The 20,332-nt window shown below is 36.8% G+C and overlaps 1 protein-coding gene across 2 annotated transcripts in view; it reads left to right on the top strand.

Annotated features, from left to right (window-relative positions):
* TMEM87B (transmembrane protein 87B) overlaps nt 1-7,271 on the top strand; it is a 68,755-nt gene extending 61,484 nt beyond the window's left edge. For both annotated transcript variants that reach the window (XM_017856216.1, XM_017856215.1), the window contains exons 18-19: nt 2,674-2,704; nt 4,073-7,271. In XM_017856216.1, coding sequence (XP_017711705.1) covers nt 2,674-2,704; nt 4,073-4,132 — 91 coding nt within the window. In that variant the 3' untranslated portion in view covers nt 4,133-7,271. The remainder of the gene's footprint in view (nt 1-2,673; nt 2,705-4,072) is intronic.
* The last annotated feature ends 13,061 nt before the right edge of the window (nt 7,272-20,332 follow it).

Consider the following 20,332-nt stretch of genomic DNA (forward strand, 5'->3'; position numbering starts at 1 on the left):
TTTTTTTTTTTTTTTTTTTTTTTTTTTTTTTTTTTTGGTCTATTCTCCTTGCGATTTGTGAGCTTCTCAGATCCATGTCCCTTGGTCATTTTCCAGTGCCTTCAGCTACTTTTTTTTTTTCTTTTTTTGAAACAGAGTCTTGCTCTGTCACCCAGGCTAGAGTGCAGTGCAGTGGCGCAATCTCAGCTCACTGCAGCCTCTGCCTCCTGGGTTCCAGCAATTCTCCTGCCTCAGCCTCCTGGAACTGGGATTACAGGCAGGCACCACCACACCCAGCTAATTTTGTATTTTTAGTAGAGACGAGGTTTCACCATGTTGGCCAGGCTGGCCTTGAACTCCTGACCTCAGGTGATCTATCTGCCTCGGCCTTCCAGAGTGCTAGGATTGCAGGCATGAGCCCCTGCACCCGGCCAGCTACTTATTTTTGACCAGGTTTTGTCAGTGTTTTTTGTGGAAGGAATCATCTGACCTTTTCTGTCCACCTTTACTTGCTCTCTTGTATTGCAGTCACTTTCTCTGTGACCCTTTTCTCCTTCTTTCTTTGTTTCATTTTCTTTGTTGTTTTCCTACCACACATTAAGATTTCTGTTGAATTTATTCTCCCTTGGGTGCCTTGTAATTTTCTCCATCACTGGAATCATTTTTGCCTTTTTCTTTAACTTTTTTTCTGATTATGATTGATTCTTTGAATTTATTCCTGCTTTGTTTTTATCTACTTCTGCTCTTGGTTTTTAGATTTCTTACTGTAGAATGCCGAGACCAGCTCAGTCAGGCAGACCCTAACCCAGCGGCGCTAGAGGAATTAAAGACACACACAGAAATACAGAGGTGTGAAGTGGGAAATCAGGGGTCTCACAGCCTTTAGAGCTGAGAACCCAGAACAGAGAGTGACCCACATATTTATTAACAGCAAACCAGTCATTAGCATTGTTTCTATAGATATTAAATTAACTAAAAGTATCCCTTATGGGAAACGACAGGATGGGCCGAATTAAATGAAAAGGTTAGGCTAGTTCACTGCAGCAGGAACACGCCCTTAAAGACACAGATCACTCATGCTTTTGTTTGTGGCTTAAGAACGCCTTTAAGCGGTTTTCCCCGCTGGGCGGGCCAGGTGTTTCTTGCCCTCATTCTTGTAAACCCACAACCTTCCAGCTTGGATGTTAGGGCCATTATGAACATATCACAGTGCTGCAGAGATTTAGTTTATGGCCAGTCTTGGGGCCAGTTTATGGCCAGATTTTGGGGGACTTGCTCCCAACAGTAGAATGTTTTTAATGTTGCCAAATGTTCTTTTTAAGTTACTGTGTTTAATTTGGAGTATTGTGTGTTATAACTATAGTTTTCTTCTACTGTAAAATGTTGTGATTTTCATTTTCCTTCTTTTTTCTTTCCTGCACTATTATATGGAATTGATTTTGGTTTTCCCATTCTGAGAGATTTTATGATGAAGGTTCCTGGTTTGAGTGTCTTTTTCCATCAGTACACGTGAATTGTGGTTTCTTTTATGGATGACATTGATGGTATGGAGTAGGAGAGATTGGTGTTGTTTTATTTTTCTTTTATTTCTGCAGACCTTTCCACCCCCCCGCCCCCCCACTTTTTACTGTCTTCTTTTTTTTTTACTACGCTATCACATCTCCAAGGAATATTCCTCTTTTTTATGTATGATCCTTTCCTGAAAACAATGATCGTTCAAGGCTGCTACTTTTTGTCCCGCTCGATTTGAGCCCCTTCCGTGTGGCAGGGGCTGTGAACTTCTTCCAAGTCGCTGGTTTTATTCAGTCTGTTGGTACTAAGTGTTGGGCTTTTTTGGAGGAGCTGATTTTTGTCTGTGGTTGTCTGAGTCCTCCCACCCCTCTACTGTTTTTCCCAAAGTCTCTCAACCCTCTCTTTCCCCTACTGTCTGTACCCATGAGCTTGCAGTCACAGCAGGGTATCTTTTGGGATTTGACATTTATTTCTCTATTTACATATAATTTCAAGTTTGTGGTGTTTTTCTGGTAATGCTGAAGGTATGTGTCTTTTGTGGTTTTGTTTACGATCCTTAGTAATTTTATGGTTTTTTGAAAAAGACTATATGGAGAGATTCAAATTAGGTGGCCACCACTATTTTCCAGATTTGGAAACTCACGACTAAGCATTTTAGAAGGAAATTATGTAAGCAGGCTTACCTCTTACTGTGCCATCACTTCTTGCTGGAAACCAATAAGGCTCCTAGGTAGTTCTCTTTGCATGTGAGAAAGTCACCATTTGCTACTATTTTTTTTCTGTAGGTAGAAATATCTTCTTGGTTATGAAAAATCCTTTGAAATATAGAAGATTAAACTGTTGTATTTGATGTCTTCATGAACCATTTATGTGAAATGAGTAGAGCTGTATAATCTAAGATGATTTCCAAAATTTTAGGTTCTTGGGAACCTTTGCTTCTTCACTTACGAAAACTTTAACCCAAGAAATGTAGCCCAGTGCTATCCAAAATTAATGTACAATGTACATAGCAAGTTTAGTATTTAGACTTCAAACACAGAGAAAAGCCTTCCCCTTATACGTCTGTGGAAATGGAACAAAAATTTTATAAGTCATGGGACATTTTAAAAGCCTGTATTCGGCTTTTGTGGATACACTGGCCTTACTGTTAACATTATTACCTTTTTTCCCCTTTTATTTCAGAGCTCTTCCAGTGTTAGTGGATTCAGATGAGGTAAAATATATTTTTGCATATTTCCTTGGAGCTGATATTTTCACAAAGTAGAGAAGTATTTCAGAAAGAAGTTCTGAAAACTACTTTTTAAGATTATAAATTGAGCAGACAGAAAGATGCTATGAATGGATTTGTGGGTAAAGTTGGAAAGATTTATGGATAAAGTCCCCATTTCAAACAAGAACAAGATAATACTTATTGGTATGAAAGAAATGAAGGATTATTTTATGACATCTTGATTCTATGGTTTTCTGAAATCTTGTATATAGATAGGAGTTTAAAAGATTTTACGATGGCAGTTCGTCTAAGTTAATCTCTGATACTTGTAGACCTTTTGCTGAGATATTAAAGTTTCTATCTCATTTTCATTTACTAAGCAGGAAATTTGGATAGAGGATGTGGATTTAGGAAAGGTTTTGGGAAAAAAATTAGCTGTGGATCACATGGACATTGAGTTGTGGCACAAGGCAGGAAGAAATCTGAAATGTAAGAATTAAAGGCTGGATGCATGGAACATTAACTTTCAAAAAGGAGGAGTGCAGGGAAGTCAGTGGTAGCTAAGTAGTAACTTGTATGGAGGCTGTAGCACATAAGAGGAGCCAGAGCTGTAGTCGTTGAAAGAGAAGGGAAATGATTTTGGCATCGGTCTGTTATCTGACTGTACTGGGACAGGAAGGTTTGAGAAGGCCTTACTGTAAAACAGTTAAACTTCAAGATTTATAACTCTACAGAAAGATGTAGCATTACAGAAAGATCCATAACTCTACAGAAAGATGTAGAATGTAGATTAAAAGTAATTTAAATGCCCCTTTAGAAGTAATTTTATGCTACATCTTTCTGTAGAGTATTTAAAGTATTAGTAAGTAATTCATCTGTAATTTCAATAATACATTAATTTAGTAAAGTGAGGCCAATCTCTAGATGAGCTAGGCCTAAGAAATCCATTTTAGCTCCATTCCTGCCTCTCACTGGAGATTCTGAACTTGACATGTTTTCTAGATAGCAAGAAGTTGAAGTTTTCTGAACTTCTCAGCAGATAACTGACTATACATTATTGGAGAGTATGGATTATGTGGTTATTTTTTAATTTTTAAATTTTTTGTAAGGATGAGGTCTCACCGTGTTGCCCAGGCCGGTCCCAAATTCCTAGCATCAAGCAGTCTTCCCGCCTCGCCCTCCCAAAGTGCTGAGATTACAGGCATGAGTCACTGTACTTGGCCTTTTATTTTCTGTTTCTGATATTTCCATGTATATTATGGAATATATTTACTTCCCCTAAATGTGGCTGTTGAAAGATTCAAAATTTTTTGTTAGGATTCTGGAAGTAGCATCAACATGTTGATACATACCTTCTTTTTTTTTCTTTAGGAAATCATGACCAGATCTGAAATGGCTGAAAAAATGTTCTCTTCAGAAAAGATAATGTGATTGGAACCCATATAAGTGAAATGTAGTTAAGTCTGAAGGACTATCCTTCATCAAGACTGAAAGCGAGCTTTGTTTTGATATTGCATAACAAATTTCTATTGTGTTATCTGGGAAGTCTGTGTATCAAAATGAAGAATTCAGGTGGTAGGAGGGTTCTGCAGTCCTTTTAAAGCTGACTCTTGAGTGTCAGTTGAATATCCATTAAATTGGATTTGGAAATAACCTGAGGGAAGTATTATGAGAAAGATCTGCACAGATGCCTCTTAGCTTACAGGTGGCAGGCCTGTGGGTTTGGGTTCTCCCTCTTCTCTCTGGAACATATGACAATTCCAGATTAAAGAAAAATGTTTTTTAATGAATACCCTTGCTCTTTTTTCTAGTCACCTTTGAGGTAGATATTGTGATTTTCTGGAGTATAGTATATCCATGTCTCTATGCCTTGGGTTTACCAGATGCAATAGTACTTTTCTTTGACATTTGTACTGAAGTGATTTGATATTAAGTAAAACAGTTAATGTTTGAATATAGGTGTATTTATAGGTCCCCCCCACCCCACCCCCCCGCTTTATAAAAATCTGTACAAAGCCCTTGTTTGAGTCTCATCATGCACATCAAATCATGGAGTTAGGTCTTCTCTGAGCTCAGGGGAACACAAGTGCACAGAGAGATGTCTTGAGGGTCACTACCAAAGAATTACCCTCATTGTCCCTCACTCAGGCCATGTGTACGTGTGATGCTGCTGAGTCTGCTGGGGTGGGTGGTGGCCACATGGCTCCCCCAAAGCACTTCCTACCTGGCAAGCTGGGAGACCCATTACTGGTGAACTTTGTGGAAATTAGAACTGTATCTTTTACATAATCTTGGCATATTACATTTCATAATAAAAACATATATTTATTTGCATGCCACATCACTGTTGATTTTATAGTTTCTTAACCTTCAACCATGTTTTGTACCTTATTTCATTACATCGTATATTTGTAATGTGTAATATGAAATCTTTTACTTTAATATCTTTTTTTAAAATGTAGAATGTTCTAAACTTGAAAGGCAATTGAATGTAGTATGATGAAAATGTGAATGTTTTGCTGCTTTCATGACCAAAGATACAGGGCTAGTGGACATATAGAATAGTAATTAAATCTAGAATCTTGTATGTCTTGTCTTTGAAGGAGTTCTAACCTTGTAAATTGAGAATGACTTCAGAGAATTTTGATTAAGAAAATATTAAAATCTTAACTGGCACAAACACTCCAATTTTTTTCACTGTGAAGCCGCAAGCAAATTTTTTTCTTTTTTTTTCAAAAGCCTACCTTCTGAATTTATCTCTTGTTTACTCATTTCAGAGAGGGTAGTAAAGAAGATCTATTTCTGGTAGTCATATCTCTTGAAAGATATTGGCAAATGTGTTTTCAGTCGTGACCATGTGGAAAGTGAACAGTGTTGGCAAACATTACTGAGAAAATCATGCTTTTCAAGATGCCCTTGCTTTGGGATATCTTTCCTAGGGAGAAAAAAAGTCTAATTTAACAATTGTGAATTCCGTTTCTTATTTCAGTTTCTGCTGCAGTAAAGGGTTCCCACCCACTACAGTTCCCAGCATTTATATTCTGTTGTATTCTCCCCTTAGTCCAGTAACATTTTTATCTAATACCCCACTCCCCAAGTTTTGAGACAGATTGACCCCCTATTCATTATGTGGCTCTAGTTGAATTTTAAGACGTGGAATACTGGGCTTGCAGACAGTAGGAGCTGCAAATCTGGTAGAGTGGGAGTGAGGAGTTAATGTTGAGTATGATAATAAGGGAGACTGCCTCTGACAGAACCTCAGTAATGTTTACCAAAACATGTCTTTCTACAGCTGGTAGGATAAATGATGCTACCTCTGTAGCTCAGCTACAGGCTGCGGTGCAAACTTTTCTTCCATCCAGAGAAAGCAGAATTCCCTCCTAGTAGCCTCATCACAAATACTGTTTCTAGAAGGACATGTGCTGTCTGTCACCTTCAGTAATATTTGTTCCATCTCTTGATGGCTGATGACCTGGATCGAGTATTTCTATGAAGGGCCTTCTTAGGCCCCTCACATATGCAAGAGGGGTGCTCTAGTGCCATAGTTCACAGGACGAACATCAGAAGTTATACCTAGGGGTACTGAGCAGCTCATCATCCCTGCTTCTGTTCAAAGTTTCCTGAAACTGGCCATCAGGTCCTCTGAGGCACTCAAATCAGTTTACTTTTAGCATGCCCCCATCAGGATGGGTCTCCCTGTTAGTGAGGAAATCTGAGGATACGGGTCTGGTTTGATGTTTTTCTAGGCAAAATGCTTAAGTGTTCTGGTTATGCCGTTCATATTAGATTCATATGATGTGTGAGATTTGCTTAAAAGGGAATTTTCATGATTTGATTTAGATTAGTATTTAAATATCTGCTTTAGACAGCAATTAATTTTATTGCAAAAATAAGGAAAAACGTGAATATGTGAATTTTTTAAGCTTGAGAGATGATAGAATATTCCCGTATTTTTCTTGTAAAGAAAATAGTATTTTAACTTACACATTCTGTAGAAAATACCACCTTTTCCCCTTGTATTACAGTACAATGTTTACACTACTATACTGTCAAGCTGAAAGTATAAAAAATGTACATATACATTTTGATTTATATATCCTTTTCTTAAAAAAAATTTGAGTTTGTTGCACTAGGCTGTACATGACTAAAGTTGACAGATGCGATGCTAGATTTATAATCATTAGTTCTGGTACTTGTGTCTTTGTATGATTAAAGCATGTAATAAGCAATACAAAATACCAAGCCTTAGAAGAAGGTTAACATACTGGTTAAGCATATTGAATGTATGTAAGTGGCAAAACTGGATTTTTAAGGAACCATACATTATAATATTGGAGCTCAGTACTGCGTGAAGAAACTTCTTTAAAACTAGGAAACATTCATTTATTTGGGGAGAAATTTTAGGAGTTTAAGAAGTTGTATTTTCTATTTTAAAAGTTAAATTATTCTGTAATTTGGAAGAAGTTTCGTTGAATGTAGGACATAACTATTTGAAGGGTTTTCATTTGAAAATTGATGTATTTTGTGCCTTAATATTTTGTTCTTTTAATAAAATGCTCTGAAATTTTGAGTGATTCTTGGTAGTATTTATTGGTGCTAGGTTATGTAAATCTGTAGGACATACAGACATATATAGACTCCAGTAGCTGGCAGGACATAAAATTCTTAAAACAGGAGGCACAGCTAATCAAACATGGAAAAGTGTTCAACCTCAGTGGTAGTAAAGAAATGCAAAACAAAAGATAGGGGATATTTTAAAAAATCAAATTAACCTAAGTTTATACTGTGGTATATTTGTAAAATCCCTTTGCTTTCAAAGTCTGATGAAATGAGCACCTTTATTCATGATGGTAATATAGTTGATTCCTTTTTTGTGAAAAGTTCAACAATGTGTTTATAACCTTTGAATACTGTCAATTCTGGTGATGTTTTAAAAAAATGATTCAAAATACAGAATAAAGTTTCTGCACAAAAGTGTTTATTATAACATTAAAGTAGAAATAAAATTAGAGATAAACAATATCATAGTTAAGTGAATTATGGTTTAACCAGCTACTTTATGGGATATTGTCTAGCCATTAAATTATGAAGAATTTATAATAAAAATACTTATAAGAACTGATGCAGCGGCACATATGTGAATGCTTGTCTGTGTAAAAATAAGGTAGAGCGACTTACTCTCATGGTTCAGAAAAAAATGCATTAAATCTTCCAACTTTTCTGTAACTTAATTATTATTTTGAAATAAAGATAATTAAAAAAAAAAAAAAGTAGAGAAGGGATTCTGTAGAAAAGCACCGGAGTGGCACACATGGTTAGTGTTGAGGCTCAGCTAGGCTGTGGTCACAGCTTGATTTGAACCTTTCAAAAACATAAGACATATAGTTTATTTCTTGCTCATGTGACCATTCTGCAGTAGGTATAGTGGTGGGGAGGGCCACCCTCCTCCACAGGGTCCCTCAGACACCCGGGATTTATTTCCATCTGGTGGACCCACCATACCCTGGGGCCTCATTTTTACCCCTAATTTTCTAAGGTAAACATATTCAACATAACTATGTAAAAATAATAGTGCCTTAATTAGGCTATATATCAGAAAAGCTAGAGAAATGTGTTCTTGGGCCACAGCTTAATCTTACTAATTAAAAAAGAAATCCGTCTTGCTGTTAGTAGATGGGACATGGGGAATTTTCTTCATGGACATTCTCCCAGCTTTGACAGATGAGCAGTGAGAGGGACAAGATGGGTGGTCCCAGAGGGAAAGGAAGGGCTGTTGTCATAAGAGTGATGAGAATTTTGGGAGACTTGGGAGCACTTGCAGAGTGCCAGGCTTTGGTAACCACTGTATTCTCACAGTAGCCAATGAGGTATTATTTCCCTTGGTTTGTAGATTAGAAAACTGAGAGAGGGGTCAAATAATTTGACAGTTACCCTCTTGGCAGGTGGCAAGGCTGATATAATACTGGTGGGAATCATCCTGGAATTAATGTCCTCGAAGTCCTGAGGAGAGAGGAGTTTGGTTGACAAAGTGCTGTTTGTTAGAGAAGGTTAAGTAAGATAATGTATCTAAAGTGCCTGGTGCATAGCCTTCAGGAGACAGCTAAGGTTAACGTGAAAGGTACAGCAGTGATTGAGGCGTGACTGAGACTCAACTGAAACAAACAGCATACGAAATTCAAACACCTTCCAGGGTTGATTCACTTGTTAAAATGAAGTTCTATGCCCCTTAAGTGATAGGGAATTCACAGCTACATTAACAGAGACTGACCTGGTATTTACATCTGGTCGGAGGCTGACCTGATTTATATCTGAATTCAGATGGAAATAATTTTGACAGTATTTCCTTAAAATCATTTTGAAAAAGTAACAAACTGCAATGGAAGTTTATGCACAGGAAAAAATGTGAAAGCTATCCAGCAGGTGGTGCCAAAGTAATGTCTCTTGAAGTGTTCTACTCTTTTCTCTAATTCTTCCCTTTACAGTTTTTATAAATTTACTTACCAAATGCCACTAAACAAACTTGGGGATGAAGAAAAAAACTTAGAAATAATTCACACAGCACTGCCCTGGAAAAACAGTTGTCTTGGTATACTTTAAAACTTTAAAGCTGGAAAGGGCCTTTAAGAGCATTTTATAAATGGGAAAATAGAGGACCAAGAAAGCTTCACTGGCTACAGTTCCCTCACACCAGGGTCGAAGACTGCCTCCTAGTTTGTTTTTCTCACCACTGGTCCTTATTGTCAGGGGGAAAAAGATGCCACAGAAGGGTTGGACTGGGCATCAAAACTTGAAATACATTTTATATGCTTTGGTTACCCCTTGCTACGTCATTTCATTTGACTTCATTGTCTGTCTTTTCAGCTTCCAAATTCTTGTCTCTACATGGTCATAATTCCAGTTCTCTGTTTCTTCATTTGATAAGTGGAGATTTTCTTGGGGTTCAGTGGAGTCTGCTAGAAAGGCTTGTCCTTATTTGACCTGAGTCACAGCTTTCCCAGTGCTAAATGCCTCTTTCCAGGGAATGCTTATTAAAAGTATTCATGGGCATGTTTTTTAATGTCACAGCTGCCTAAAGCAAAAAAAAAAAAAATAACACTCAAAGCAGACGATAGACTGACCAAAAACCTTAAAAGGAAAATCTAAAGAATGAGGTGACCATAAGGCCATTGAAAAACCTTCAACATACTTATGGGAATCTAAAAGGTCACATGCATGCATAGGCCTCTGTGCATGCTCAGCGAAGACCACAAACAAGAAGTGAAGGCTAAGGCAGAGTCAGTTGTAAACTGCCTGAATGAGTGCTGAAGGTATGCCCCACCATACACACAAGCACCGTGGCAAAGACTGGGAGATTTACTAGTTCCGAGAGGTTAAGAAAGTCTCTGTCCAATAATTGGCTAACCATTACATAACTGAGTAGAGACTTTAGTGACCACATACTACAAAATATACAGCCTTTACGGAATTGGTTTAGAGAAGTCACTAAACCTCTACAACAAGTAGTAACAACAGCAAACCATTGAAGGGGAAAGAACTGATTTTCAGAGTTACCACATTATATTACTTAAAATGTCTAGTCTTTACCAAGAAATTATGACATAAGCAAAGAAATGAGAGTGTCTCTCTCACAAGAAAAAAAAGAGCGTCAAAACAAAATGTTCCTGAGAAAGACCAGATGTTTGACTTACTAGACAAAAACTGTAAGCTGTTTTATAAATATTCAATGAGCTAAAAAAGTAGAAACAACAAAAGTGTGAGAATGATGTTTGACCAAATAATGTCAATAGAGATAGCAATGATAAAAATGAACCAAATGAAAATTCTTATCTTGAAAAGTACAATAACTGAGACAAAAAGTTTATTAGAGAGTGCTCAAGAGCAGATCTGAGCAGGTAGAAGAAAATCAGTGAATCTGAATATAGGTCAATTGAGATTATTCAGTGTGAGGAACAAAAAGAAGATAGAATGAAGAAAAATTAACGGAGTCTCAGAGACCTGTGGAACAACCTCAAGCATACAGACACACACATAGTGAGAGTACCAAAAGAAGAAAAGAGAGGAAGAAAAATATTTGAAGAAATAGTGGTTGAAAACTTTTGAAACTTGACACAAAAACAGTCTACCTAAGCAGAAAGATTAGCAAACTCCAAATAAGATAAACTCAGAGATATCTGTACTGAAACATCATAATCAAATGATGGAAAATCAAAACCAAAGATGGAGTTTTGAAAGCAACAAGAGAGAAGTGACTCATTGCGTAGTAAAAATCCTCTGTAACATTAACAACTAATTTTTTCCCCCTCAGAAACTATGGTGGTAAGAAGGCAATGGGATAATATATTTAACGTACTGAAAGAAAAACCAAGTGTCAGTCAAGAATTCTATATCCAAGCAAACTATTCAACATGAATAAAAATATAGACACTTGAGATAAAAACTGAATTTGTCAGTAGTTTTGCCCTGCAAGAAATACTAAAGTAGGCCAGGTGCAGTGGCTCACGTCTGTAATCCGAGTACTTTGGGAGACTGAGGTGGGCAGATCACCTGAGGTCAGGAGTTCGAGACCAGCCTGGGCAACATGGTGAAACCCCCGTCTCTACTACATATACAAAAATTAGCCAGGCGTGGTGGTGGGCATCTGTAATCCCAGCTACTCAGGAGGCTGAGGCAGGAGAATTGCTTGAATCCAGGAGGTGGAGGTTGCAGTGAGCCGAGACTGCGCGACGGCACTCCAGCCTGGGCAACAGAGTGAAATTCTGTCTCAAAAAAATAAAATAAAATAAAATAAATTAAGGCATTATTGGTAAACCCCAGGACAATGCCAAGAAAATAACTTTTAAAAAATGTAGTAAAAGAAATGGGAAAGGAATTAAAATGGTAAACTACTAATTTTTTTTTGAACAAAAGAGGAGACAACAGTGGAGGAACAAAGAAGATAAGACATACAGAAAACGAGCAAAAAAAAGCAAAAGTAAAGAGAGGGAATATAGGAATATAATGAATGACACTTTGTCAGTAAAACAACTTATATGAGATGGACAAATTCCTAGGAAGATGAAAACTACCAAAACTGACTCAAGAATAAACAGGCAATCTGAATAGACTCATAATAAGTGATAAGATTCAATTAGTAATTTGTAAAAACTACCTACAAAGAAAAGTCAAGGCCCAGATGACTTCACCATTGAACTCTACTAAACATTTAAAGAAGAATTAGCCTGGGTGCAGTGGCTTGTGTCTGCAATCCTAGCACTTTGGGAGGCCAAGGCAAGTGCATCACTTGAGCTCAGGAGTTCGAGACCAGCCTGGGCAACATGGTGAAATCCTTTCTCTACAAAAAATTTAAAAACTTAGCCAGGCATGGTGGTGTACACCTGTAGTCCCAGCTGCTCAGGAGGATGAGACAGGAAGATCGCTTGAGCCCAGGAGGTCAAGGCTGCAGTGAGCCGTGAACACACTACTGCACTCCTGCCTGGGCAACAGAGTGAGACCCTGTCTCAAAAAGAAGGAGAAGGGAGGAGAAGGAGAAGGGAGAAAGAGGGAGAAGAGGAAGAGAAGAAGGAGGAGGAAGAGGAAGGAGGGAGGAGGAGAAGACGGAAGAGGAGGAAGAGAAGAAAGGAAAGAAAGAAGAAAAAGAATAAGAATAATTAGTACCAATTCTTCATGAATTCTTCCCCAAAATAAAAGAAATTTTATTCCCATCTCATTTTATGAGGTCAGTATTACCCTGATGCTCAAATTGGCCAAAGAAAACACAAGAAAACTACAGACCAATATCTTTCATGAATGTGGAAGCAAATGTTCTCAACAAAATACTAGCAAACCAAATCCAGCAACATATGAAAAGAATTATACACCAGGACCAAGCAGTATTTATCCTGGGAATGCAAAGATGGTTTAACACCTGAAAATTAATTAATGTAAAACATCGTATGAATAGGACAGAAACTCAAAAATGCCAGGAGTATCTCAATAGTTGTAGAAAAAGCATTTGCCAAAATGAAATACCCTTTCATGATTTAAAAAAAAAAAAAAAAAAAAAACCAACAAATTAGAGGTAGAGTGAGATCTCAACATTATAAAGGGTACCTACAGAAAAAAAACCCATACTTAATGTCATATTAAATGGCAGAAGACTAGAAGCTTTCCCCCAGTTATGGTCTGAATGTTTGTATCCCCTGCAAGTTCATATGTTGGAACCTAATCCCCAGTGGAATAGTATTAAGAGGTGCGACCTACCTATGTAACAAACCTGCACGTTCTGCACATGTATCCTAGTACTTAAAGTATGATTAAAAATAAAAAGAGGTGCGACCTATAGAAAGTGATTATGTCATGATGGTAGCATCCTCATGAATTTGATTACTGCCCTTATCAAAGAGGCCCAAGGGAGCTTGTTTGCCCCTTCCACCATGTGAGAATTCAACAAGAAGTTGCCATCTATGAGGGACAGACCAAGCTCTTACCAGACACTGAATCTACTGGCACCTTGATCTTGGACTTCCTAGCCCCCAGAAATGTGAGCAATAAATTTGTGTTTATAAATTTCCCAGTCCAAGATATTTTGTTATAACAGGCTTAACAGACTAAGACACCCCCTAAGATCTGGAAAAGACAGGAATGTCATCTCTCACCACTTCTGTTCAACATTGTACTGGAGCTTCTAGCCAGGGAAATCAGAAAAGAAAGAAAGAAAGAAAAAAGAAAAGTTATTGAAATGGAAAATAAAATATCTCTATTTGCAGATTTAATGATCTTGTATATAAAAATCTCTAAGGAAACCACTAAAAAACGATTAGAACAATAATGAGTTCTGTAAGGTTTCAGGATACAAGATTGACATATGAAAATCAATCATATTCCTTAAGCTTGCAATGAATAATCCAAAAATGAAAGTAAGAAACCCATTTACAATAGCATCAAAGAGAACAAAATACAATGGCTCATGCCTGTAATCCTAACACTTTGGGAGGCTGAGGCAGGTGGCCCGCTTGAGGCCAGGAGTTCAGGATCAGCCTGGACAACATAGGGAGACCCTACAAAAGACTAAAAGATTAAAAGAATTACTTGACACTTTGGGAAGCCAAGGCGTGTGGATTACTTGAGGTAAGGCGTTTGAGACCAGCCTGGCCAACATCGCGAAACCCTGTCTTTACTAAAAATACAAAAATTAGCTGGGCATGGTGGTGGGCTCCTGTAATCCAAGCTACCCAGGAGGCTGAGGCAGGAGAATCACTTGAACGCTGGAAGCAGAGGTTGCAGTGAACCAAGATCACGTCACTGCACTCCAGCCTGGGTGACAGAGACTCTGTCTCAAAAAAAAAAAAAAAAAAAAAAAGAAAAGAAAAAGAAAAGATTAACCAGGCACAACAATGGACATTTGTGGTCCTACCTATTCAGGAGGCTAGGACATGATGACCACTTCAGCCCAAGACTTGGAGGTTTTAGTGAGCTATGATCACACCACTGCACTCCAGCCTGGGCAATAGAGTGAGATCTTATCTCTAAAATACATAAAATAAAGCAAAATACTTAGGAATGAATCTGACAAAGGAAGTGCAAAATTTGTACACTAAAAACCATAAAATATTGTTGAAAAAAATAAATAATCTATAAATGAATTGAAAAAATTCCATGTTCATAGATCAGAAGACTTAACACTGTTAAGATAGCAATCTTCCCCAAATTGACCTTAATTCTGATAATGCAATCCTTACGAGAATCCCCGCCAGCTTCTTTGTAGAAATTGAGAAGCTGACTTTAAAATTTATATGCAATTTCAAGGGACTCAGAATAGTCAAAATAATGTTGAGTAAGAACTAAGATGAGGACTCACACATATCAAAACTTACTTTAAAGCAACTATAATCAAGACAGTTCAGTAACTGCACAAGGATAGATATATAGATCAATGGAATTGAATTCAGAGTCTAGAAATAAACCCATACATCTATGGTCAGTTGATTTTCAACAAGAGTGCCAAGACCATTCAATGGAGAAAGGACAGTCTCTTTAACAAATGGTGCTGGGACAACTGCATAGCCACATGCAAAAGAATGAAGCTGGACCCCTACCTGAGAATATATACAAAAAATAACTCAAAATGGACCAAAGGCATAAAAGTGAGAGCTAGATCCATACATCTCTAAGAAGAAAACATATGGGTAAATCTTCATGACTTTAGATTTGACAAACTATTCTTAGAGTTCACACCAAAAGCATAAGCAAGAAGAGAAAGAAACAGATAGATTGGACTTCATCAAAATTAAGAACTCTGTGTTTCAAAGGACACTATCAAAAAATGAAAATCAACCCACAGAATGGGAGAAACTATTTGCAAGTCATATATCTGACTTGTATCTAGACTGTATGAAGAACTCCTTCAACTCAATAATAAAAGGACAAATAATCTAACCAAAACATGGCAAAGGTTCTGAATACACATTTTAGGAAGATATACGACAGGCCAATAAGCACATAAAAAGATGCTCTAGACATTACTAATCAAGAAAATGAAAATCACGACCTTAGTAAGATACCACTTTACACCCACTAAGATAGCTGTCGTAATAAAAATAACAAAAAAGGAAAATAACAGTGTTAATGAGAATATGGAGAAACTAAAACTCTTCTACCCTGCTGGTGGGAAGTAAAATGGTACAACCCCTTTGGAAAACAGTCTGGCCGGTAATCAAATGATTAAAGAGTTACCATATGACTCAGCAATACCTTCCTAGGTATATACCTAACAGAAATGCAAACGTGTCTACACAAAAACTTGTACATGAATGCTTATTGTAGGATTCACCATAATAGCCACAAATTGTAAACAAACCATTCAGTTGATGAATGGATAACCCAAATATGACATATCCATACAACTGAATATTATTCAGCCGTAAAAGTCAATGAAATACTGTTAAATGTGACAAAACAGATGATTCTTGAAGCACGTTAAGTGAAAGAAAAGCACTCACAAAAGTCCCATATTTTATTACTCTGTTTTTACAAAATTCCCAGAATAGGCAAATTCATAGACAGAAAGTAGATTAGCGGTTTCCTACTGCCAAAGGAATAGAAGAATGAGGAATGACTGCTAATGGGCATAGGGTATCTTTTTTGAATGATGAAAATGTTCTTAAATTCAATATTTGTGATGATGGCACAACTTTGTGAATATACTAAAAGCTGCTCTGTCATACCCTATAATGTGGTGAATTTTGTGGTAAATGAATTATATCTCAATTTTGAAAAGTTATATTCAGGGTAACACAACAGAATAAGGAGCATCTACAACATATCATTAACAATCCCTGGATACAATCCCAAATAACTAGGCATACTAGTAAACCAGAAAAAGGGACCCCTACTCAGAAGACAAGCAATAGCTATTGAGCCTCAGAGCACACGAGATGGTAAATGACCAAAAAAAAAAAAAAAAAAAAAAGGATTTTAAAACTGCAGATATAACTGTTCCCAAGGAGCTAAAGGGGAAAATAAAGTTTATAATAAATAACCAAATAGAAAATCTCAATAGAAAACAATATTTTAAAAAAACAAAAACAATGACAAAAAATGGAAATACGAGACCAACTTATAGAATAAAAAATTTACTGGATGTGTTTAGTGACAGATTGAGGTGACAGAAGAGTCAGTGAACTTGAAGCTAGACCAATAGAAAATATTCAACCTTAAATACACAAAGAAAAAGAAAAAAGAAAGAACAGTGCCTTGTGGACTTGTGGGACAACAGTAAAAGTTCTAAAGCAAAACTAGTCCTAAAAGGACAGGAAGGAGAGAACATAGGAGAAAAATTACTAGATTAAATGATTAAATAATGGCCCCAAATTCCCTAAATTTGGTGAAAGACACAAATGTATAGATTCAAGAAGCTAAGTGAACTCCAACCAGAATATGCAGAAAAGTACTTGTAGGCATGCTTTACCTGCAGAAATCCAAAGACGCAAATATAGTACTGAAACCACAATGAATGGGAAGAAATGGCACATCACGTACAAATGAACAATGACAGAAATGAATCTGACCTCTCATCAGAAAGAATAGATGCTAGATCAGTGACATTGTTAAAGTGCTGAATGTAAACAAAGTCAACCCAGAATTCTATATCTACCAAAAATAGTCTTCAAGGACAAAGTCAAAATAAAGACATTTTCAGATAAATCATATTTTAAAAAATTTGTTGCTAGCAACCATACAATACAAAGTATGCTAATGAATGGTTTTCATGCTGAAGGAAAATGATATCAGAAGGGAACTTGTGTCTTCAAAACAAAATGAACAGCACCAGAAATTGTAACTGTATCTGTAAATATGTAAGAGTATTCTTGCTAAAAATTTGTTAAAAACCTATACGACTATTTAAAGCAAAAATTATAATATTACACTATGGAGTTTTAAAATATACAGACATAATATACATATGACCACCATAGCATAAATGACAGGAGTTGGTAATTGGCCCATTTCATTGCAAGCTTTTTACATGTTATTTAATTTACTTATTCACTTCTTTTTTTTTTTTTTTTGAGACAGGGTCTTGTTCTATTGCCCAGACTGGAGTGTAGTGGCACTATCACGGCTCACTGCCCTCTCAACTGTTCAGGTTCAAGTGATCCTCCTGCCTCAGCCTTCCAAGTAACTGAGACTACAGGCACACACCACGATGCCTGGCTAATGTTTTTCATTTTATTTTTGTAGAGACAGGGTCTCACTATCTTGCCTAGGCTGGTCTAGAACTCCTGGCCTCAAGCGATCCACCTGCTTTAGCCTCCCAAAGTGCTGGGATTACAGACATGAGTCACCACATTTGGCCTTCTTACATTTTATATGCTGTATACACTGTTAACCCTAAAAAACACTATGATAAGTTAAGAATGTATATTGTGATCCAGTGGTAGACATTAAACAATTATAACAATAATGCAGAGGTATACTTTAAAAGTCAATAAAAGAATTGAAATGAAATTTTAAACAATTCAATCAATTAATCTAAAAGAAGACAGAAAAGGAAAACAGAGGAATAAAAAACAGAGGGAACTGGCCGAGTGCAGTGGCTCATGCCTATAATCCCAGCACTTTGGGAGGCTGAGGTGGGTGAATCACCTGAAGTCAGGAGTTTGAGACAAGCCTGACCAACATGGTGAAACCCCGTCTCTAGTAAAGATACAAAAATTAGCCAGGTGTGGTGGCAGGCGCCTGAAATCCCAGCTACTCAGGAGGCTGAGGCAGGAGAATCACTTGAACCTCGGAGGCGGAGGTTGCAGTGAGCCAAGATCGCACCACTGCACTGCGTCTGGAAGACAGAGCAAGATTCCATCTCAATAAATGAATAAATAAACAAACAAAGGAAACAAATAGAAAACAAATGATAAAATGGTAGGCCTAAATTCAGCCATATCAGTAATTACATTAAATTTAAATAAACCAAACATTCAGATTAAAAGGCAAAGATTTTTCACAGTGGATAAAAAGGTAAGGCTCAATTATATGCTATGTAAAAAAGTCACACTCAGTGACAGAGAATCTGTCTCAAAAAAAAGAAGGAAAGAACAAAAGCAAAAGAAAAGAAAGAAAGAGAAAGAAGAAAGAAGGAGGAGGAGGGAAGGAAGGAAGGACTGAAAACATAGTGGAGAAAAAGAAAGGAAAGGAAGGAAGGAAGGAAGGAAGGCAAGGAAGAAAGGAAGAAGAAGGAGAAGAAGGAGGAGGAGGAGGAAAAGAAGAAACAAGAAGAAGGAGGAGGAGGAGGAGGAGGAGGAAGAGACTGAAAACATACAGTGGAGAAAAAGAAAGAAAGAAAGGAAGGAAAGAAGGAAGGAAGGAGAAAGAAAAGAAAGAAAGAGAAAGAGAGAGAGAAAGAGAAAAGGAAAGAAAGAACTGAAAACATACAGTGTCTTCTCTGACCACAGTGGAATTAAATTATAAATAAATAATAAGATGTCTGGAAAGAAACCAAATATGTGGAAATTAAACCACACAGTTCTAAGTAACCCATGGATCAAAGAAAAAATTATGAGAAAATTTAGAAAGCATTCTGAACTACATGAAAATGAAAAAGCCATACATCAATATTTGCAGTATGCAGCTAAAGTAGTACTTAGAGGGAGTGCTATAACTTTAAGCACTTATATTAGGAAAGAAGAAAGGTATAGAGTCAATTATAATTATTTCAATTTTGATAATCTAGGAAAAATACAGCTGAGTGAGTAAACCCAAAGAAAGAGAAAGCAATAAAACAATAATATAACATAAGCTTTATTTTCTTATTTTCTGTATTTTCAATGTTCTTGCATCTGGGGCCTTGCTGACCTGAAAGGGCTGCTCCTCTGGAGTTTGCAAATTCTGAAAGATAGTAAAGTAAATGACTTGCTCTAGAGCATGCATTTTATATGCAAACCAAATAACTCCAAGTCCGTACTCCTGCTTGCTTCCTTTTATCTGGTATGATATCCGTTTGCCCTAAACACTACAAAACTGGGTGGTCTAGGGACCACCCCTAGAGCCTAGAGCCCATCCAAACTATTCAAACTATCCAATCCTAAACCTGCTTAGCTTGCTTACCTTGTTTCAATTGTTCCTTCCTGCAAAAACCATAATAAAGTCTCTTGTCCACAGTTCCTCTCTCTCTTTTCCTCTCTCTCTGCCTGCTCATCTCACCTTGGCATTTTCCTGTGTGATCCTGCTTGATATACCATCCCTCTTGTTCTTAGGAGACTGTGAGTATGATAAAAACTTCTTTCTTCATGGAAATCATTTTCATGTCTATGTGTCTTACCACACCTGATTAAAACAAATCCTAGGTAGTATTGAAACAAATAAAGATATGAGCAGAAACCAATGAAATTTTAAACAAACACTTGAGAAAATTAATAAAGCAAAAATTTGGCTCTTTGAGAAGAAAAAAAATTATAAATGTTTAGCTATAATAATTAAGAAAAAAGGGAAAGAGCACAAATCATCAATATTAAGAATAAAAGAAGGGCTACCACTACAGATCCTACAGCCATTAAAAAGATAAGTGAATAATACTATTTTATGCCACTAAATTTGGCAAATTAGATAAAATTTAAGAATTCCTTGAAAACTATAATGTATAACTGACATAAAGTGAAAGAAAACATTAAATTGTACATACACATTTATTTAAAGATAATTTTAGACTTAAAAGTTGCAAAATTAGCACTTACACCTCTTATCCAGGTTTTCTTTTTGCTTAGCATTTATTCAATTTCAGTTTGATCTTGGACAACCTACTGAAGCATTCTAAGCTTCAATTTCACAGTCTATAAAATGGGATTAACAGTGGGAACCATTTCACTGGGTTGTCATGAGAACAAATGAGAGCATTTGTGACCGGTTTACAGTAGGTGTTCAAGACATGTTTGTTTCCTTCTTATGTTGTCCCTGTATGAGGTACCATCAGTATAAACAATGTCCCTTTAACTGAGCACTTACTTTATGCTCAGCATTGTGTTAGGCACTTTATTATTTTGAAATCTCATAATGTCTTTGATAAATACTTGTATTCTCATATACAAATCAAGAAACTGAGGCCTGTAAAGATTAAGAGAGTTACAAGTTCAAACTGGCAGCAAGAAGGGGTAAGATTTGGCC

This window comes from Rhinopithecus bieti, unplaced genomic scaffold, assembly GCF_001698545.2.
Source record: "Rhinopithecus bieti isolate Rb0 unplaced genomic scaffold, ASM169854v2 scaffold_42219, whole genome shotgun sequence".
NCBI lineage: Eukaryota > Metazoa > Chordata > Mammalia > Primates > Cercopithecidae > Rhinopithecus > Rhinopithecus bieti.